Source organism: Bicyclus anynana, chromosome 10, assembly GCF_947172395.1.
Source record: "Bicyclus anynana chromosome 10, ilBicAnyn1.1, whole genome shotgun sequence".
Lineage (NCBI taxonomy): Eukaryota > Metazoa > Arthropoda > Insecta > Lepidoptera > Nymphalidae > Bicyclus > Bicyclus anynana.
The window spans coordinates 2260115-2283894 of record NC_069092.1 but is presented as its reverse complement, the minus strand read 5'-3'; the positions used below and the strand labels follow the sequence as shown (position 1 = coordinate 2283894).

General features: G+C 35.8%; 1 protein-coding gene across 1 annotated transcript in view; it reads left to right on the top strand.

Annotated features, from left to right (window-relative positions):
- LOC112050443 (high-affinity choline transporter 1) overlaps positions 1-23707 on the top strand; it is a 41356-nt gene extending 17649 nt beyond the window's left edge. The window contains exons 6-10 of the mRNA XM_024088717.2: positions 167-296; positions 800-998; positions 1796-1930; positions 14392-14664; positions 17072-23707. Coding sequence (XP_023944485.1) covers positions 167-296; positions 800-998; positions 1796-1930; positions 14392-14664; positions 17072-17390 — 1056 coding nt within the window. The 3' untranslated portion in view covers positions 17391-23707. The remainder of the gene's footprint in view (positions 1-166; positions 297-799; positions 999-1795; positions 1931-14391; positions 14665-17071) is intronic.
- The last annotated feature ends 73 nt before the right edge of the window (positions 23708-23780 follow it).

Genomic DNA, 23780 nt, shown 5'->3' with positions numbered 1-23780 from the left:
CTGGAGTGATTTTGGAAGAGTTATTGGCCAACTTAAAGGCTACTTTTTAATTTCCTGGCAAAAACGTTGGTTAATGTGGATTGACGTGACGTTAATAATGAATATAATTAAAAATATTCGTGTACCATGGTGGTACCAACATTGACCATGTTGGTGTTTGGCACAGGTATACTTCCAACGAGTGTTGAGCAGCAAGACGGCGGGGCGCGCTCAGATACTGTCGTACGTGGCGGCGGTGGGGTGCATCTTCATGGCCATCCCGCCCGTGCTTATTGGAGCCATCGCTAAGGGAACAGGTTAGTGGACTCTTGGCACTGTAAACCATCATCATCTTCGTGTATCATCCTCGAACTGAATTGGCTTGACTTATCAATAATTGTGTCTATATAACCAAAGATGACGAATTTTCAACTTATATTTGCTGCTAGAGCTTTTTGTGCTATAAGCACAAGTGTATTACTTTTAAAATTACAAAAACTTACAAATCTAATTTTGTAGGTACTCAATAGTAACTTTGTAAAATAAATATTAAATTGAAATTAATTTTGAATTATTTCAAAATATAGTTTGCCTCTGACTCTGAAATCAGAATCTGATAAGAAGAGTGGGCAAGAAACACTGCAGACTTTTGACTTTTTTTTAAAAAATACACATCTGTAAAAAAATCTGTTTATTTGGTATTGTGGTATAGTAAACGTCGTAAAACTTGATTAGACTGAAAATTACGTATATTACGAGTATCATTCTGTCGTAAAAGTATGCAATTTCTTTGCATACTATTAAAGAAATCTGTCAACAGCATGGAACGAGACGAATTACCGTGGACCTCTCACTCCTGACGGGGAGCTGACCTCCGACCAGACCTCCATGATCCTCCCGTTGGTACTCCAGCATCTTACGCCGGACTTCGTATCGTTCTTCGGTCTGGGAGCTGTGTCGGCTGCTGTCATGTCTTCGGCTGACTCTAGTGTGCTTAGCGCTTCGTCTATGTTTGCCAGGTTAGTTTTTTTGTATTGTGACTTTTATTACATTGTATTGTATCACATTTGCTGTACGTGTCACTGACTCACTGATATAATAGACGTGGTTTCGTCATCTTAATCAGCCTGTTTTAACTGTCTACAGGCCTTAGGCTAGGCCTCATTTCCAATAAGAGAGAGCATATGGAGCGAGGACCAAAGATATCATGCTGGTTGCAGGCAGCCGCAGTTTAGAAGTCCGAGGCATATGTTCAGAAGTGGACTTCCATCGGCTGAAATGATTATTATGATATAGAGCTTAGATCTATTACGTGCATGGTCACACGGCGGTTGGATGCCCACTGATTTATTATTACAAACATGTAAGATACCTACTTGACCTTAGGGATGCCTTAATGACCTTAGGGATGCCTTAATGTTGGAAGTGTTTTCTTTTCTGACGATCACTCATCATCATAATCATCATCATCATCATCATCATCATCATCATCATGTCAGCGATGGACGTCAACTGCAGGACATAGGCCTTTTGTAGGGACTTCCAAACATCATGATACTGAGCCACCTGCATCTAGCGAATACCTGCTACTCGCTTGATGTCATCAATTCACCTGGTGGGGGGTCGACCAACACTGCGTTTACTGTTGCGGGGCCACCATCTCAGCACCTTGGGACCCCAACGTCAATCGGCTCTTTGAACTACCTCGCCACTTTAGCTTCACGACTCGATGAGCTATGTTAGTGACTTTGGTTTGTCTGCGGACCTCGTCATTTCTGATTGAATCAATGGTTATAATAGAAGATTTTTTGTCTAGGAACGTATACAAGCTGATCTTCAGACAGAACGCGTCTGAGATGGAAATCATCTGGGTGATGCGCGTCTCCATCCTGGTGGTGGGGGTGCTGTCGACTATCATGGCGCTCACTATACCATCCATTTATGGCTTGTGGTAAGTTGATTTATTTATGGAGAATTAATAATAAGACAGACGAATATCGGTGTGGTAGAAAGAAACTTCCGAGCTGAGCGCGAATTGTGACACGGGCGTATGTTAGTTTCAGGTTTCAGCTGAATCAGACAATCATCTTTTTTATAAGTCTATCCACCTATAAATCACCGAGTCCTTGCGAGAGATCCGCATTAGAAACGACCTTCACCCATGTGTTTAATGGATGAAAAGTGTTTTGTATAAAATTTAGTACGTTAAAATATATATTTAACTATTATTAACCGTTATTAACACAATAAAAAGACAAACTTGCCTTTTCTACAGCACTTGTAGTATAAACTGAACTACTTCATTAATACTTTAAATAACATTTGAAAAAAAAATACGCGTTGGTCAAATCTAATTATAGAATTGTATTGTACTTTGATTTGGTGCTACAAATTGAAAAATCAAGCTACTTTGTTTAAAAATGAGTTTATTTTATTCGTGGTATAGATTACTAGCGGACGCCCGCGACTTCGTCCGCGTGATATTTATTATTTTCACAAATTCCTCGGGAACCATGGGGTGAATCCAGAGTAAAATCTATTTCCTTTCCAAATTTTAGCCAAACCGGTTTAGTAGTTAAAGCTCAAGTAGTGTTATAGAGTAACAAACATCCATACAAACTTTCGCGTTTATAATATTAGTAGGATTATAGTGTTATAAAAAGATTTCTCAATAATAATGTCGTCAAAGAACCTACTTGAGCCCTAGTGCCTACATGTAGACTCAATTAGGCTCCTATCGCAAAAAGGCTTTACGGCCCATTGTCAGGCGTGATCTGGCGCGTGTCGTAACATATGACGTGGAATGTTGCTAGAAGTAGGCAGGCACGTCTGTCGTGTCGTGAGATAGTTTTATCATTGCAATTGAACTTATCGTGGTTGTTATTATATCAGAGGATATTCCGGTGTTACGCCACCCAGCTCACGATCAAGTTTATTTGAACACCCAACGATATTTTATATTAGAGACACGGCACTAACGCATCAAAAGTGAGGCGGAAAAATGTGCATATTTGACCTAATTTCATTTAGTCGCTTAACAACGAAAGAACAAGATTTACGTAATGGTGGCTTGATAACTGATACCGAGTTAGGTTAAGGTTATAAATTGTCCAAAATTCCTCCTAACATTGAATCCATTTGCGACAAGAAACAAGCACACCAATTACATTAATATTACAAAGATATTTCTTTTGGTACTTTATGTGTTACCTTTTATTCAAATAAAAAACTTATTTTCTTCAACGGTCAAATTTATTTTATTCTTTGGGGGTTCATTAGTTAGTCGTTTTTAGAGTTTGAGAAACTCTGGTCTACAATGTTGAGTTGTGTGTTCAGGAAGTGTAAAAACTATAGTATTTTACACTCTTTAATAGGTGTAAGGCAAGTATATTAAAGTGGGCGAATAATTGTATATATGATGTAAGTAAATGAAAAAATATATATTATATAAGTAAACACAAAATTGCATGTGTGCGCTAAGTAGAGTAGCTAAATTCGAATCACTTTTTTGCGGTGATTCTGTAGGGACGTAACATGTCTATAATATAAAATATCGTTGACTACAGTGTATTCACTTTATTTGAATAACAGAATAGCGGGTATTTTTTGTTTACCTATAACTGATGGGATTCGTAGTGTATCAATCATTTGTTTACGATGCATGCGTCAAAAGTTTTTGTTTTTGTACAAACTTTTTACGGGAGTTGATGGATGGGTTTTCGAAATAATGATGTTTATGGAAACAACAACATTTTATACTGTGCATCGGTTTTGTTATAGTAGGTTCTTCGGTTTGTTACACGAGATGGGTTATTTTAAAGTCATAGTCATCAGACCTAATATTACTTCTAATATTAGACCTATAGACCACTTATGACAATTTGTCACTCCAAACGTAAGCCACTTTTGTGACTATGTAAGCGTAAGAGGCTATTTTCACCCTCGCCGACACGCACACAAGCGTACTTATCGTAGCGTAGCGATGCGTTATTTCGGGGCACATAAAACGACTTATAAATCTGCTCCTAATATTAGATCCATAATTGTTAAAAAAATGCGTAAGTCAGTTTCTTTGTTTGTTTGTTACGCGTTCATGGCTAAGCCGCTGAATCTATTTTAAAAGTTCTTTAATTGATAAAAAGATAAATCATTAGCAAGTAATATAGGCTATGTTTTATCATCGTACTCCCACGGAAACGGGAACTACGCGGGTAAACCGCGGGCGTCCGCTTATATTAGATAAAAATGCCCATTGTGCACGCAAAGTTAATAACATCTAGCTAGCTAAGCTAAACTCTATCTAGATTATGCTGCTGGATTTAACATAGATGCCTTGAGGGATATTTTATTATATTAGTCCTATTAATGGATCACGTAACTTAGGTAAGTCCCAATGGCCCAATCAGACTCCTTTCGCAGGGTCTTTATGGCCCATTGTAGGGCGATGGTCGGGCGTGATATAGCGAGTTTCGTAACTAACGAGAAATATGGCGCCTAATATAACAGTTGTTGCTTAAACGTGTGGTTGTATATAGGTGTAATAATAATAATTAAAAAAAGAAAATAAGCCATAATTTTTGTAGAAAGAAACAAAATATCTTTACTCATTTTTAGACACAGACAGTAGGACTTATCCTATCTTATATGAATGTCTGTGACACCAAACAGACAAAGGGTTTACACTTTACAGCTCAGCATTAGGCGTTCATTGCAAAAAAGTAATTCTAAGAGCTGATTTTCAGCTGAGACCCGGGTGATGTCACAGCCAGTTATAATTACTAATCAAAATACTTTCAAATTAAAAGATAATAAAACACTTGATATTAACAGCGTATTTAATAAAATAATAGTAACATAAAGATGTGAAAAATAATAATTGCACTCAAAGCTTCTTCTACAAAACCAATAAAACATTATTTATAAAATTAGTATTATTGTACATAGGTAATTTAACGCGTAATGTTAAACAATAATCAGACATTTAATATCTTAACTACAGCAGCTACAGCATTGAAAACACTGATTCAAGATAGAATATTTTTTAAAAATCCGATGAAAAAATGTAACTTGGTCACCTTAGGGGTTTTTGGAAAACTATTCAAATCATCATCATCATCATCATCATATCAGCCGATGGACGTCCACTGCAGGACATAGGCCTTTTGTAGGGACTTCCAAACATCACGATACTGAGCCATCTGCATCCAGCGAATCCCTGCGACTCGCTTGATGTCGTCAGTCCACCTGGTGGGGGGTCGGCCAACACTGCGCTTACTAGTGCGGGGTCGCCATTCCAGCACTTTGGGACCCCAACGTCCATCGGCTCTTCGAACTATGTGCCCCGCCCATTGCCACTTCAGCTTCGCAACTCGTTGAGCTATGTCTGTGACTTTGGTTCTTCTGCGGATCTCCTCATTTCTGATTCGATCACGCAGAGATACTCCTAACATAGCTCGTTCCATCGCCCGCTGTGTGACTCTGAGCCTTCTTATCAGGCCCATAGTTAGCGACCAAGTCTCGGAACCATAGGTCATCACTGGCAACACGCACTGTTCGAAGACTTTTGTCTTCAGGCACTGAGGAATTTTGGACGAAAAGATGTCGCGAAGTTTCCCGAATGCAGCCCAGCCGAGTTGGATTCGACGGTTCACCTCTTTCTCGAAATTGGATCTACCTAACTGGATCATATGTCCTAGGTATATGTATTCGTCTACAATTTCGAGTGCAGCGTTCTCAACTATAACTGGGTGGAGCGATACATGAGCATTACACATTATTTTTGTTTTGCCCATGTTCATTTTCAGGCCCACCTGTTGAGAAACGCTGCTGAGGTCATTGAGCATGGTACTAAGGTCATCCAGAGTCTGTGCCATGATGACTACATCATCCGCGAACCGCAGTTGAGTGATGTACTCGCCATTGATGTTAATGCCAAGTCCGCCCCAGTCCAGAAGCTTAAAGACGTCTTCCAGTGCGGCGGTAAATAAAAAATAAAAAATAAAAATCGTTTATTTCACTTTCTAAATTTACATAAGTTAGTGCGAGTTTGGAACCTTCTTTTAGGAGTAGTAAAACTACTTCTGTATTAGAAGGCTCCGCTCTTCCATAGCTAGTACAGAAATATCAGATTCGAAATGAATATTAATAATAATAAATAAATAATCTTTACAAAATTATTATAATAGATTGTTTCACATGTGTGTGTTGGTGTGTGTTGGTGTGTGTGTGTGTGTGTGTGTGTGTGTGTGTGTGTGTGTGTGTGTGTGTGTGTGTGTGTGTGTGTGTGTGTGTGTGTGTGTTGGTGTGAGTGTGTGTGTGAGTGAGTGAGTGTGTGAGTGAGTGAGTGTGTGTGAGTGTGTGTTTTTCAGGATATAAGTTTTAATAAGGATTCTACTTCTTCATAATTCAGTGACGATAAATATTTAATAACTGTTTTCTTGCACTCCTTATTTATTATTGGGTATATTCCGAGTTTTTTATTTATCCTATTATATAAAACATCAGATTGTAGACAGAACTGTTTTCTAGCAAAATAGGTTCTAGCCCGAGTGGTTTGCACTACAACATCTTTACGCCTTTTGCGTAGTTTGAGTGGTGTAAATGCCAACGATTTGTGTTTCCTCAACACAGTGTGCAATATATATAATTTTCTAACTGAAAGCAACTCGCACTCAGCATACAAATTAGTTGTAGGATATCTATAAGGTTTGGAGAGCATAACCTTTAGAAGTGAGCGTTGAGCTCTCTCAACATCTAGAAACCTTATCTTTGCCGCTCCACCCCAGACTGGTATACAATAACTTATTATAGATTGAGCCAAAGCTAGATAGACTGTGTTTAGAAGCTTCTTAGAAGCTATATGTCTTAAGATTTTGAAAATCCAAATGAGTTTCCTAATTCTGCAAGATACTAATTCAATATGCGCAAACCAATTAAGTCTGTGGTCTAACATTACTCCGAGATACTTAACAGTTTGGACTTCCTTCAATGTTGGGCAGTCACAAAACTCATTATTCTGCAGACAAGAGTGAATAGTTATGCCAAATTGCGCTGGAAGTGACCGCTCACAAAGAGAAAAACATATATAATTAGATTTTTCAGCATTAAGGGTCAAGAGGTTATTGTTAAGCCACATGGAAATTTTAGCTAGACCAGTCTCAGCATGTCTGCGAACATCATCCCAAGTGTTGCCAGTAAAGACAACAGCAGTGTCATCTGCATAGGCGAAAATTTTAGCATTAACAATCTTGAGGTTACACAAATCGTTAATATATATTAAAAATAAAGTAGGTCCAAGCACACTTCCTTGGGGAACACCATAAGTAATATTAATATCATTACTGCAATAGTTTTCAATTTTGATTCTTTGAGTGCGCTCTGTTAAATAGCTTTTGAATAAAGATAGGGGCACATCTCTAATACCGATAGCTTCCAGTTTCTGTAAGAGCAATGGAATAGAAACAGTATCAAAGGCCTTTTTGAGATCTAAGAATACTGCTAAGCATTTATTTTTGCTATCCAACTGGTTAACAATTTCATCACTGAGTGCCAGTACAGCGTCTTCGGTAGATTTTCCACGTCTGAAGCCATATTGGAAATCAGATAAAATATGACGTTGTTCTAAATATTTCATAAGTCTATTGTTTGTTAATTTTTCAAGAATTTTAGATATCGCAGGTAATACTGAAATTGGTCTATAATTACAGATGTCATCGGTATTACCACTTTTGAATATTGGAGTAACTATAGATTTTTTTAGTGCAGTAGGAAAAATGCCCTTTCCGAAACATAGATTAGCAAGATGAACAAGGATTGGTGTAACCAAAATATTAGCCAGTTTCAGATATTCTGTTGGGATACGATCCCATCCAGAAGCACTTTCTGTATTTAAATTTATTATTAAGTTACTGACTTCTTGAAAGTCCGTATCTAATAAGCCAAAAGATGAAAAGTGCAAATAAGAAGGTGGCGCAGCCACTAGAGACGTATGGTGTGGACTCTTGGGGACACTTTCTGCTAGATTTTTCCCAACATTTGCAAAATAGCAATTAACATGATTGACGGATTCGGCACAGCTTGCCTTTATATTCAGTAAATCTGAGTTTTTATTTTTTGTATTACCTAAATTAGTAAAATTTTTGATATTTTTCCACAATGCTTTGTAATTTTTAGCTGAAGTTTTTAACTGTTCTCTTTCATAATTGCGTTTTAATTTTTTTAACAAACTGCTACAGTAATTGCGATATCGTCTATATACATACTTGGAATTTTCATTTGTAGGGTCAGCACGAACCCCTTTTTGTAGTTTATTCCTATGTTTTATGCAACGCAAGACTCCTTCAGTGATCCAAGGTTTTATTATACGCTTGCTTTTGGGAATACATAGATTTTTAGTGCTTTCGTCTAAAGATTCCTTTATTTTATTTATTAACAAATTAACAACTACTTCCGGGTCGTCATAAAATAGTAGCAGCATAATATTTTTGTTAGCAAGACAGTCTAAAGCCTGTTTAAAATCCACAGTTGTTTTTATTTTAGGACATGGCAATTCATTCTTAGTGTTTGATATATTAAGAAGTATCATGGAATGGTCGGTAATTGTAGTATTAAGAACTGCAATAAAAGATTTTTGCTTGGAATTTTCTAGTTTAACAAAAAAATGATCCAAACAATTATCACCTCTCGTTGGAAATAAATGTCCTGGAAGAAGACCATGGGTTGCAGCCATATTTAAGTAATTTATTCTATTATTTCGATCCTGAGCAAGCTCTTCATTTTTAGGAATAATATTAATGTTGATATCGCCAGTTATTGTTACATTTTTATAGCATTTTATTTTTTCTAGGTGTAAGTTTAAAGATTCAATAAAAGTATCTGCATTTTTATTAGCAGGCGAACGATAAATGGCTAAGATAATGTTATTATGGTTTACTGTTAGTTGTAAGCATGATGCATTTACTAGTTTTACTTCTTTAATTTTTATATGTAGTGAATTTTTCACGTAGGCAACAACCCCATCATTTTGATTTAAATTAACTTTGGTCTTATAACATGTATAATTAAATAAATGGGGAATAAGTTTATCTTGCCAGAGCCAACATTCAGTTAACAATATCACATCAGCTTCAAATTTTAGCTGAGCTAGGGAAATCTGAAAATCGTCAAAGTTTGAATATATACTTCTTATATTTTGCGTAATTATTGTCAGGTCTTTGTTTTTTACACACAGATACTTGGAAAGTTCAAAAATATCGCAATTTACCGAGTGTGATGTATCTGCATTGTCTAAATCAGTTTGAGATTGCAATGTACTATCCATTATACAATAATGTTAATAAATATGTGAATGGGATAGCAATATTAAGTAGTTTTTGGGAAGATAAATAGTATGTAGTTATAGTATACTCGGAAGTAGAGGTGTAAATATGAGTATGATGTAGGTGGAGAGTTTTTATAGATATACTTAGAAATTGATATTTTACGTATTGTGTGTGTATGTATGTTTGTGTGAAAGTCTTAAGTTGGTATATTATAGCGAGTAGATAACAAAAATTAGCATTAGTATAATAAATAACTATAGTTAAGATTAGTATTTTTAACATGAGTAAATTGAAGTATTGCTGCCAGTTGAGTTCAGTAGTATACACCAGAAATAGTCACGATCCCTGTAGAAGTTGAGTTACTTGTGATTCGCTGTTTATGGGGATGATTGGAGAATTTTCATTCTTTCTCACGAGGACTTTACCATATGCTGTCCAGCAAAATCGGTAACCTTTTGTTCTTACTAGCTCCCGCGCAAGATAAAATAGGCGTGCTCCTTTAGGTGTCAGCTGGTCAGCGACAAAGATAGGTGTCTCTTCAGAGGAACGTAATCCGAGATGTTTAGCACACAACTTCGTTTTATGCTTGATATTGTAATTTTTGCTCATTTTTAATAAGTCCATCTTAGTTATTGTTGACATAGTTTCGACGACGATAGGCGTGTTTTTAACGCCCTCTTTTTTCACACGTACCCTGTAAATGTCTTTTATGTCAGAAACGGCAAGATTACTACCAACATTTTTAGCTAGGCAGGAAACCATTTCAATTAGGTCTTCTTTAGATTCGCTAGGCATTTTAGGTACGTTTTTAATTTCAAAATTGGTTTTCCTGATAGCTCTCTGCATGTCTTCTAATTTATCTTCTAAATCATAAATACGTTTTCTGTCATCTTTTGCCTCCTTTTGTAATTTTTCAATTTTGACTTTTAATTCTTCATTTTGAGAAGTGAGGAATTCAATAGTTTTCTCAATGTTTATATTTGACTGTTTTATTTCTTTTAGAGTGGGGCTGATTTTTTTCAATTCTTGTTCCTGTGCCGAAAATAGGGATTTGATCATATTTTTTATTTCTTCACGAAATATAGAAAACTCTGCTGTGAATTCATCATCCCTTTTCCTTTTGTATCTTAAAGAAACAAAATTTGGCGGCGTAATGTCTCTATTACAGCTTTCATCTAAATTTGGATCTGAGAAAGACTTATCCATTATGCTGCGTATAAGTGAGAAACAAAAAGTGTATCCAGTATGTTTTATATCAATGGTGCCACAAGTACCATTTAGTTGTATCTTCGATTTGTAGATCAATGTTACTTGTGAACAAAATTAAACTGATGTTTGCGCGCCAAAACAGTCCCAATAAAATTCCCAACAGCTATTTGAAATTACAGTCTTCAAATCGTTTTATATCCGTGCTACTAAAACTACTAGTTTTATTTATTACTAAAACTAGGTATTCAAATTTTGTATAGCGGTTTGTATAAAAGTACTAGGATTGCAGGAACAGCTGGAGGTCGATAATGGCGGGTCAGAGTATTTATAGGATATTTTTATGCCTACTAGTACAGAGCCATTTATTTCAATTTCTGCAGCGACTCCTAATAAATCCTCAAAATGTTGTATGTGCACGAATCAAAGTACCAGGAGTACATAAAGAGTATGGAGTACTCAAAGGCGGTTTCAACAGAATGGCGGCGTGTTATACTTGTGTGCGAACATACACACTGCGCTGACGCAATTAGCCACACCTCCAATTTTTATTTCGTCCAATTAATACAATTCGTACCTGTATTTATCGATTGACAGAAATAAGGCGTGGCGTACTGTAGTGATGGCCGCGTTTCACCAAACCGCACCAACGTCTTCACTGTTTATGCACTCCTATTATTTAATACAAATTTATGAGAGATTAAATTTTAATTTTAAATATATTTAGATTAAAAAAAAAAAAAAAAGAAAAAATGTATAGCAACAACTCTGGGAGACAACTGCTCATGTTCGAGGTCCGGGGGGAAGAGGAAGTAAATAGCTTCGGAGAGATCACATCTCCCTGACGCACTCCTCGCTGCAACTGGATTGGCCTCGTAGTCTGATCCTGAATACGGACTGACATAGTGGCGTTTTCGTACAAGCACTTCAACGCTTGGATATACCTGTAATCAATTCGGCATCTCTGCAATGACCTTAGCACAGCCCAGGTTTCCACCGAATCAAAGGCTTTCTCATAGTCCACAAACGCTAAGCATAGTGGCTGGTTATACTCGTGAGTCTTCTGTATAACCTGCCGCAGCGTATGGATGTGGTCTATGGTACTAAAGCCTTTTCGGAAACCGGCTTGTTCGGGAGGCTGGAAGTCGTCGAACCTATTAGCGAGACGATTCGTAATGACTCTCGAGAACAATTTGTAAACGTGGCTTAACAGCGAGATGGGTCTGTAATTCTCCAGCAAGGTGTTGTCACCTTTTTTGAAGAACAGAACCACCACGCTCCTATGCCACGCCTCAGGCGTCGTGCCCTCGTGAATGACGGAATTGAACAATCGCTGAAGGACTTTAAGTATCGGTTTTCCACCCGCTTTCAGGAGTTCTGCTGTGATTCCGTCCTCACCTGGCGCCTTATTGTTCTTCAGTTGTTTGAGAGCCACACTAATCTCGTATAGGCTGACGTCCGGGATATCTTCGGTATAGTGTCGGGTCAACTTGGCTCTGGGGTCTTTAGCCAAGTTGTCAACAGGCTGCTGAGTAGTCGTGTATAGCTGTCCATAGAACTTCTCGACCTCACTTAATAACTCGGGCTTGGAAGAAATCAGATTACCGTGCTCGGTCTTCAAACGCGTCAGCTGCGTCTGTCCAATAGACAGATCTCTGGCGAAAACTTTTGAGCCTCGATTGTTTTCAATCGCATTTTTGATACGCTCGGTATTGAAGTTTCGCAAGTCGCTGGTTTGCGACTTAGAGATCTGTCTACTGATCAGTCGGTAATTTGACGCATCTGCTGAAGACTGTAATCTCATTTCTTGCCTCTCTTCCATGAGTTTAAGTGTATGGTCTGAGAATTTTTTGGTTCTTTTCGTACTATTCAAATAGTTTTAGACAATTAGGTGGCGCATCAAACATATGCGTTTTATCCATTAATTACGAGACACCTTGTATATGCCAATAAATTTTAAATTTCTTTCATCTCCAGTTAGTTAGGAGTAGCTACGGCAAAAACAAAAGTCCGACCGGGCGGGTATCGAACCCATGAACATGGGGTGGAGTCCGCCCCTTATTGATTGGAGCTATTGAGGCATTAATTGACCAGACAATGTTTTTGTGAACTAAGTACTAAGTTTTTTACCGTTATCTAAGTCAAATACGAATTTATTCGTCTGATTTCAGTTAAAGACGTGCTTTAAGTTAAACTTTATCTAATTGCGTGTTTTCACAGTAAAACAGGGCAAAATTATAATTGCGCCTTGAGAAATGAACAGACAGACAAAATGAATGTTCTTAGCTATGTGCGATTGAAGATACCATTATTGTAAAGGCAGGGTTTTCAGAAAATTTACTGTCAGTGTAATTTTTAATAAGATGTACAAAACTAAAATCTTTAAAGGTATGCTTAGGAGGCTTGGGAAACGTAGACGAAGAATAAAAGGAGTCTAACAAAAGGAATTTATTATACGAGGGTGAATGAAAATGTTGGAAGGGGATAGCGAAGATGTTTCTAGACCGAATCCAGGACATACTCAAAAATAAAAACCAAGGGTTCCCTTACGAACTTGTATGAAAGGGTTGATAAGAATGAAGCATTGTGTGTGATGATCTTAGCAAGTAGAAGGACGTGGTCTCTGCCTATCTCTACGGGTGTGGTGTTACTTTCTATAATTTGTAACACTTAAGCTAATTTATCATAATAACTATTCAAATCATGCCCACGTAGAATAGTGGCAAGAATACTGGCTACATTCCGCTCTGGATAGCCAGGTTGATCCTTTGCGGAAAAAATGAGCTAGCCTTTCTTCCACCAGTGATTAACTAGCCTCGGTGTAATAATTCCAAGAAAATTTAAATAAAAAATAAAAAAAAATGTATATTTTATTATGTAGAGATTCCCTTTTATAAAAAGCTCGTTCGATACACTGTAATGATATTTTAATCTCTACAATCTAGATGAGATGAAAAATATAGATCACGAGTTAATTGGAGCACGGTCTATTGCATTGGGAATATGTAGTCTAGATTAATTAAAGTGATAAATGAATACCAGTATTATATTGGCCATCGCTATTTAATGTAATCGGTGTATTTGTTGGACGTTTGTAATTTATAGCTTTAATTTTCCCCTCATTAATATTAAAATTTGTAAACATTTACATAGTTAATTCATCCGTGTGCAACTTCAATTAAATTAAATTAATTTGCGGATCGAACATAATCATACATCATGTAGGAATTTGGGAAGTTAGTGCCATTACAATTCGTGATTAGGGCATGTTTAGCCGTCCCAGGCTTTCTTTAGGTATCATTAACATCGAATAGTCATCGTTTTATAGTTAAACTTTATATTTAACCTAAACTCCATGATATAGTTATATTTGAGAGCTGCTTAGGATGATATACGAGTTACAAGGCTGGTTATGATGACGACATTCAAAATAAAGCCAAGACTTTAAAGGTTCAGGTAAAATTGGAGATGTCCTGGGGTGGATCCTAAAATCTGGACTATTGGGCGTTTACAATCTAACAACAATATGTTGGACTATAGGCCTACTCTACAAATATAATTAGAGGGGAAAAATATAGGGGGTAATGATAAAAACTAGCTTCAAGTTTTAAAATTAAATCTGAAAAGCCCTGGGCTCAATATTTGTACCTAATCCTAATATTGAAAATTAAAAAAGCTAACTTCAAAGTTAAAGGTAATATGCGAAATCCTCGGTTCTATATTTGTAATCTGGTCTATTGGACTATTGTTATGTAACGAGTTGGGCTATTGGCTTATCAACTTTACAAACACAATTGAAAAAAAAGCTAATTAATGCTGGACTATTGGCTTACCCACTGTACAAATATGTGGAAAAAAATATACTAAAAATACATTATCTCCCCAGGTCCATGTGCTCAGACCTGGTGTACGTGATCCTGTTCCCCCAACTCCTGATGGTGGTACACTTCAAGAAGCACTGCAACACCTACGGCTCGCTAGCTGCGTACATCGTGGCTCTACTGGTGCGCTTGTCAGGGGGTGAGAAGATGCTGGGCCTGCCTCCACTGATCCATTACCCCGGGTGGGATGAAGCGACCGAAGTCCAGCTGTTCCCCTTCAGGACTTTGGCGATGGTGCTGTCTTTGTTCACGCTGGCCTTCATATCTTGGCTGTCTGTGTGAGTATGCAGTTTTTTTTATTCTGACATTTGGTACAGATCTGTTTATACGACTACGGTAAAGCCAGAAAGAAGGGTTATGTTTATAAAATACTAGTCGACGCCCGCGGTTACACCTTGAGAATACGGAGATAAAATATAGCTTATGACACTCGCAAATAACGTGGCTTTCTAGTGGTAAAAGAATTTTGAAAATAGGTTCAGTTCATCCAGAGATTATCCCTTACAATACAACAAACTTTACTTTTTTATTATAGAACTAGCGGACGCCCGCGACTTCGTCCGCGTGGATTTCAGCTTTTCACAAATCCCGCGAGAACCATGGATGTTATTATACATATAAACCGGCCTCTTCAATCACTCTATCTATTAAAAAAAATCGCATTGAAAACCGTTGCGTACTTTTAAAGATACACAGGAACAGAGAAAGCGACTTAGTTTTATACTATGTAGTGATAGATAGTGTATATAATACGAGTATGTACGTTTTTTTACCGTATTTTCCCTACATTCATCATCATCCATCATCATTGACAGCCGATGGACATCCACTGCTGGATAGCCTCTGGTATGCCTCTTATATAGCCTTTCTAACACCACAGTCTCGAGCCGCCAATATCCAGCAGGTCCTTACAACCCGGTTGATGTCTTTGGTTCACCTAGTAGACTATAGTCTGGCAAGGTCGTTGATGACACTCCCGTGATATGCGGGCGACGGGGGGTAAGACAGCGCGGGTGTGAAATTGAGTGGGCTCGCTACACGCACCCCGGCCCGCGCGGACCATCGGGAGTTTTATGAACGAAGTTGCCAAGCTATAGCGCAGACTTCCTCACAATTTTGTTATGTGTGTAATATGTGTAGATTAAAAATGTGATCTTTTATTCTTTTTTAAAAAAGGTCATAGTGTGTTTCGATCCAAGGCCTTGACTACTTGGCTGTAAAGTGCCCTTTGGAAAAGACTCTTCAACTTTATGGATTTTGTGACATATAATACTTACGTATAACTTATTTGTGATGTAACAGTTACCATATACTTAGGTGTTATTAGATTCGTTTCAGTTATAAGAAACATATTATTAACTATTAGGGTAGGTAAGCATATCACATCACACTAATATTATAAATGCGAAAGTTTGTGTATAAGAGTGTATGTGTGATTGTTTCTTCTTTACGCTGTGATACCTCACGTTGGATTGATGCCAAGTCGGGATTTAGGAACTTTTTGAGTGAAAAAAGCGGGATCCTTTCGTCGCGTCGATAACGGGACATCGTAAAAACGTATATAATCAAAAGCTTTTAAATTGGTTTTGTTCTTATAATGTGAGTTGAGTGACTCTGCACGCATGGTCGAGTTATTCACAAAAAGCGGGACTAAGCCTGTACCGCGCGGGACTTTTAATTTTGATTTAAAGTCGGGACGTCCCGCCGAAATTGGGACGTCTGGCAGCACTGATTGATAGACACAGGCAGTACTTTGTAGAACGTATTTCTGCATGCCCTGTGAAGAGTTACTTTTGTTAAAGGCGATTGTTTTCAACTTATTATTTGACGGGCCTACTGATTGGGCCATCAATTACATATTACAAAAAAAAGAAAATGTTTTTTCCTCTTGCTGAAATTGGGGATTAAGTTTTACATGACGAGTTTGAATTTAGGCTTACTTCTTTAATCCTGATATTTAAGTTTCTGTGGATCGTAACAGAATAATTCTGTATAAACTTATTTAATTAAACGCAAACACAAAGCCTTTACAATATTAATATTAACAAAGGGTTGGGAAATGTTTTCAAAGGTAAGGTAACAGGGTCTCTAACATAAACAAAAGTAATTATAATTTAGATTGAAAGTAACTTTGATTATGAATATTGAGTAGATTGAAATATGTTTAGAGTGATAGAGAAAGAGACTCTGGCCCTTTACTACTGAACTATTGAGGAGTTCGGAGAGAGCCGGTTTTCTCGACAGCCCCCCTAGCCAAGTGACACGTCGATTCTCTTTCTACGATCGCTAACTCTTCGAAAACTAGAAAAATGTATGGGAATGACAGATCTTGATCTCGTGACCTGTCGATAGCAAATGTCATTGTCAAACATCTTTGTAGTTTTTGAAGCGTTAGCGATCATAGAAAGGGAATCGACGTGCTACTTGGCTAGGGGGGCAGGGACGAATTAATGAGGTCTAACAACGAAACGACGAAATCGCGAGCGTTTGATGCTATAGCTTGGCAAGTTCGTTGATGATACTTCCATGATATGCGGGTGACGGGGGGAAGGGCTACGCGGGTGTGAAGTCGAGTGCGCGGGGCAGAGGGAAGGACTACTCACCTCCGGCGCGGACCATCAAGAGTGTTACGAACCAATTTGCCAAGCTATAGTCTGTAAACTAATCTCAACACCTTGTCACCAGGTACCTGTTCAACTCCGGCTACTTGAGCCCCGAATCCGACTACTTCAACTGCGTGGTCAACATCCCAGAGGACATCCGCCGTGTCGACGAACCCTCGGAGGCAGGTGAACAGATGTCGGTCCTCGGAGGAGTGCCTGGCAGACTGTACGGCGCCGCATCCACCCTGGTGGGGCCTGATGAGAAGTCCGGGAGAATAAACCCGGCCTTGGAGACAGATGACGATGACTTGGATGACCCCAATGATGGGCCGACCCCTCTCTTCGGGAATAGCCACGCACCCCCGCCTGTTCAGCCATTCGGTAAACAAACTGCTTTCTGAGACGATTATTACTTTTATTAGTTGTTCCATTTTTAGTTTGTGAACATTGATATAAAAATCTGTTGATGTAGCTTGGTAGAACACCTTTGTAGTCATTGCTTTTGGAATTCAGGCCTATATTATTGACACCAATGATAATATAAACCTCTTGGCAGGTGGAAAGCATTAGGAAAGCAAAAAACATTTTTATAAATTATCATCTATCAATGAGTGTTAAGTGATTTTTAGTGAACTGGTTTTGATAAAACAAGGCTCCCCTGTATAAATTAAAAGATTTTTAATATTTTTGTGTAAGTTTTCTTTAGTTCATGCTAAGGGGTTGAGCTGTAACTTAATATCCATAGCCAAGCTTTGTTTCGTATGTATAAAAATTATACCTGAGATTGATGGGCGAAGAGGAACGTACGGTATACTCCAATGATTTCCACCAGATCAGGTATTCCAAGGTTTTAAGATGATTCACAAAAAAATAACTTGAAATGAGAAATATGGGATGAAAATGTGAATAGAAGTTGGCTTTCTCTCATTTTTAACCGACTTAAAAAAAAGGGTTTTTAATTCGACGCGTATGTTTTTTTTATGAATAACTTCGTCATTTCTTAACCAATTTTAAAAATTCTTTTTTTTTGAAAGAATATACTTCTGGAAGTATATTCTTCCAATTTAAAAAGATTTTATAATTACTAAAAAACTAATTTGGTTTTTTTTTTTAATTGTGGGCAACAACAGAATTGCATCTTTATAGACGTGTTTTTATATCAATGTTCCGAGTAACCAGGTTGTATGCACTGGGTGTCTATGAATAGACTCAGTGATGGACTCTTAACGATCCGACATCGAAGTGGTGTTGATATACGTTAGTCGAAGATATAGTTTAGTGCTCATTGATATTTTCTTCCAGGAGCACAACTTTTGTATTGAGCACAAATTATTTTTTGAGTTTAATTTTTACTTACATTGACGGCGATGCACATGCCATGACTTCTATGTACATTTACTTTTGCACTATCATTTTTGTGTGTATCTGTGTGCTAACACAACTATATTATATTTAGATGCGTTACATACACAGATTTTAAAATTTAAAACGGCACACATCTCGCAGCGTCGTAATTGGATGGTCTATCAAAATAAAGAAGCGATAGGTAGACAAAATACTTGCTAAAAGGTTACTTTTCGCTCATTTTTGTTTTGGATCGCGATTACCTAAATTTTTTTTTTATTTATTTAGGTGTTACACAAATCTGTAACACTATGGTAATGCCAATGATGTCTAAGGTTGCGGGGGAGGAGAGTTATACAGGAAAGAGAGCAATTTTCTCAATACAGTACATAGAAGTCTTTGATGCCAAATATCGTTTTGCAGGCTATTTATTTTTGCACGCCGCCAATGTAAGCCGGCCTTTATAGTGCGTGAGGTGTAGAGGGCGTAAACTTAGTTTAAATTGTATAGTGAGTGTGCAATGACTAAGCGCTTTTGGACATTACGTGAAATTGAAAATTTGATAAGTTCTAATCCTATGACACGAAGATTTGAAGAAGACACATTTGGGCATCCGCAAACTCAAACAGAACCAGAGTCAGGGTGAATTAAATGAAAGAACATTGGAGATTTGCGTCTATCTTGCGTCCGTGTGGCGTTCAGATGCGTCCTGCGTCCAAACGATTCGACAAACTAATTCCGGATTTAAAATTGGCGCAATTTCTACGGAATTCAGTTTCGTGTGATTTAATTAACTCGTGAATGTATCGTCGTGTGCAAAAGTGCTAATAGAATTTATTTTATAGTAAATAATCTGTACTAAATGAAACGCATACATATCAAACAAATGTGAAATTAAGTATAATTATATTATATATGTTGTTAGTAAAGATATATCACTATTTACTGGAGAGATTCCTTATTTAAGTCAATTAATGTAGGAAGACGAGCACGAGTAATATATCTATGTGCAATGCTTCTAGGTTGGGGGTTGTTGCGTTATGTAATAGCGATTGGCATAGCTTTGGACTTAAGAATTGTAGACGATAGATAAATATCTATCGTCTACCATTCTTAATTAATTAATTAATTTAATAACATTTAATAACATAATAACTTAATTTTAAAATCACTCAAAAATTTGCAGTAGGTTGAATAAGCACCTTTTCTAAATTAAATTACGAAATCAAACTTTATAGCAGGCGCGTTTGCGATCAAGTCAATACATAAAAAGAAATATAGGATTGGAAAAGTATCAACATTGAACAATAAGTTTGTTATTGGCTTAAATCAAATATGGCCTATTTGAAAATGAAAATTTATTTGTGTATGAGTTTTGAGTTTTAAAATATAATACCTAAACATAAAGGCGCTATCTAGTTTTACAATATTTTCGATGTAAATATAAGTATAATTTGGATGGAGAGTGCAGATATATAACATTAGTATTCATTCGTGAAAAACCTGTTATTGCTTTTCAAAATAATACCATAAAATGTATATTTTTCAATTATTTTTTCAAAGATTACACTTTGCCTTATCTTTTTTCCATTAAACTTTTTATGTCGTAAGTTATCAACACAAGTGAAGAAAGAGCAAAGTGATGCTAATAGCAACTATATTGCGTGATGACCCCTCAGATTATTATAATTGTGAAGTTTTCTTTAGATGCGTCAACCGACCAAAATAAAGAAACCCTTAGAAAAAAAAATATTATTATAACAAAAGAAATATAAATTAAAATAGTTACAAACGAAAATAAAGATTTTTATTAATATCGTTGCTTTAATATTCAACAATATTTTAAAATTACGCTTTCAGATATCATTATTTTAGTTTTTAAAGATATTTTGTTACTTAAGGCGAATTGTCACAGCAAGTATTTTATGCAAAAAGTACTTTAGTCGTATTGGAAGTAATTTTTTTTTCTTAATTAATAGATTTAACTGAAATAATATTATAATAGGAAATATTTTTGTCAGATAGAATTTTGCACAAACACAAAATAGAAGCTGCCAAATTGTGTTTATTAATCAAATTTAATCAAATTTTTTAGCACTTTTGAAGCAAGTCAAAGGTATCTTTAGTGACTACCGATTTGGAAAGCGGATTATAGTGAATGCTAGTTAACTAATGCGATTTAATTTTTGTGGAATTCTGTTTTTTCGTGATACGCGTTTTGCAAATGAGATGAGAAAAAGTTCGAATAAAACATCATTATCTAACAAAAGATCATGTAGTCGAAGCTAATAATATAATTGCTGTGGTTTTTCAATTAAAGTTAATATTTATATTTATTTATTTATTAGGTTGTAAGTATATAGTGGCTGTTATTAAATTTTGAGCAAAGCTTTTTTATAGTTTTTGATTACACATTTATTTCTCTCAGAGTTTATTGATAGTTGGCAATATAATACTGAAATAATTAAGTATATGTGTTTGTTTTTAGCAATATGTGGTAGCTCATTCAGGCACCTCTTAGGGTAATATTTTTTTAGGCAGCTTCATAACATCAGCTGATTGATTGAGCTAATAGAAAATAACATATTATATTTTATAAATAAAACTATCTCGAATTAAAAAAATCTTTGAAGTATTACGATTAACAAAATATAAAAATGTTTTTTTTTTATTTTTAAAGTATAAGCAATGAATATTATACGTACAAATATATTGATGTTTTTGAATATCCTTAAATATTGTAATAAAGTTTGATGGCCATATATAGGGAATTTCGGTTACCATAACAGATTTTTAAGCGAAAAACATAGCCAATTGTGTTTAAAATCTCTATTAGGCCAACGGTTTAATGGATTATTGAAACACAATCTTAGGTACAATCTCAGTTGAAATGTTAGCATACGTACTAACTAAAGAAAAAAAAAAGAGGAATATTTTAAAAATAGCAGAAATTCCTTTTATATGATGCAGAAGGTTTTACATACTTATATCATATACTCTCAGTGTATTAATACTCGATTTTTCGCTGATATTGTGAAAATTCCTGAAATCGTCTTGAATGGTAGGTTAAAATTGTATCGGTGTTCAAAAATATATGTATGTGTTAAATGTTTTCCCCGAAACGTCGAGCCCTTATCTACCTATCTGTGTAATAGGTCTAAAGATTTTTAAAGTGTTTTAATATCTCTTTGTATTCAGTATTGAGATATTCGAGATGGGGCTTTTACTAAAGGTTTATATGAGCGCATTTCTTATAGAACGGAATATAATATAGATATACCTATCGATTATTGTGATATAGTCACCTGCCTGATGTTAATACTTCGCGAAGACTCAACCAAATACATATCATTATGTGACTTAATGTATTAAATTAATATAAAATATATAACATATGTTAGTGATTAGATTGAACGGATACATATCAAATATTTTTAAGGTAGCTTTAGAATATCGTTGTTGTTCTATCACTGTCGCGTACTAATGTTGTTGTGAACGGGTTTTTCGTACTACGACTAGTTATACTATATTTCATGTATAACCTAATTATGTTAATTTTATTTTCAAATGTGTTTATTATTATATTATTAATGTCATACAAATGTGTGTGTCATCGGTATAATAGATTATACATACCTTCTTGAATACATACAAAAGACATGTCTTTTATAATCGAAAGTATTTTAACGAAATGTATATCAATATTTTTGTTATAGGTAACTTACATAAATTATGTAACATGTGATCTACACGAGATTAAACAGTCCATATTTATAGTCGTTTTGACTATAATGGGTAAATTTTAAATGATAATTTTGTTGCACTTATGTATATTTTTAATAGGTATTGTGTACAAAAATATGTAGAAATTTTCATTCATTATTCAATTGAAGATTACAGTAATTCGTGTTTAATTTTTGAAACCATTGCAAAATGCCTCATGATTCATAGGCGTACTAAAATAGTTAATCTTTTATATTTAGTATTATTTTATTAATTTAAAAAAGTAATCATTCCGAAACTGCAATATCCCAATAGGGCTTTAAGTAACCTGAATTATGTACAATAAATGAAAAATAATGTTTATTCCTTTATAAATTCTCGTTAAATTACATTACAGTTTGCATTTAGCATTCAAACCTCTGTTGATAAACAGGTATAATATACGTTAAATTTACAGCAAGTATATATTTCAACGAGTAAATATTATAAAAGAACGAATAAATATTTTATATTTTTATTTAGTGAATAAAAATATAAAACACGAGGTGCGGATATATTTTTTTTTAGTATTTTCTACATAACTGTACTTAGCCAAAATCCTATACTTATTACAGTCCATTTTTAATTGAATGTATCGTTTTTCGAATCCTAATTAAATTTACTAAATCTCATAGATGTAATATGTATTTTCTACTGCCATACAGTGTCATTTGACTTTCGTATTCGTACTATGGTCGAATACAAATATGGTCACCCATCTTGAAAAAACTAATTTATATATTTGGCACCTTAATACATTGCCATACTGTGTTTAAATCACTAAGAAGCAAGCCGCGACGTTTGCACGTTAAGACAGAGAAATTAATAGACAAAGAGCTGATAGCATTCGTCGCATTTCGTCAAAAAAGAAAATAAGATAAACGTGGATTTTTGAAGAAACTTGCCACTCAATATTGACTCGGTATGATGACGCGTTCACTTAATACTGCTAGCCACTCACCATCAGATAAGCTCACATGCTTGCAGCGCTAACGGCTTGACAGCCGATAAAACTGATCATGTGTCATGCATATTGCGGCCAACACACGATCAGTTTTATCGGCTGTCAAGCCGTTAGCGCTGCAGACGTGTGACCTAAGGTTAAGGTTTATCGTCAGTGGCTGACACAAAGATTGACATTCAATAAGTTTAGTAATAGATTTCAATTTAAAAAAAGAGCACTTAATTACAGCTTCATCTTGTTTTGACTTAAAATATGGGAAACAAAATAGGTTGTGCGTTATGATCTGAAAATCACGTTAAAACCGAATATCTTTTGACTAGCACACCAGTCGTCCATTTCCTTCTCTGTCTACGGGAAAGTGAGTAAAAATGTAATTTTACTCTCAGTAATGGAAAGTAATAATAATTCGTGAATGTATTGAGATGTCAGGTAAAATTAAATTGAATATAATTTAAATACAGTTTTTTTTCGTTTTCCCGTCGGCCACCACGTTAGGACGGGACGGAACCACTGTTAGCTAGTAGTTATACCTACTATTGACTTATTCCTAGTTCTTGTTGAATATTTGAAATGTGTAAATTGTGTAATGTTGTGACTACAGCCGACCCCTGCGACGTAAATAAAACAATATAGTATGTTGATGGGGTTATTTCGTTTTTGTAATCTACCCTCAGATTCCCTTTCCTATGTTTAGGGCCTGCGTAGCCAGAAAGCTTTCAGC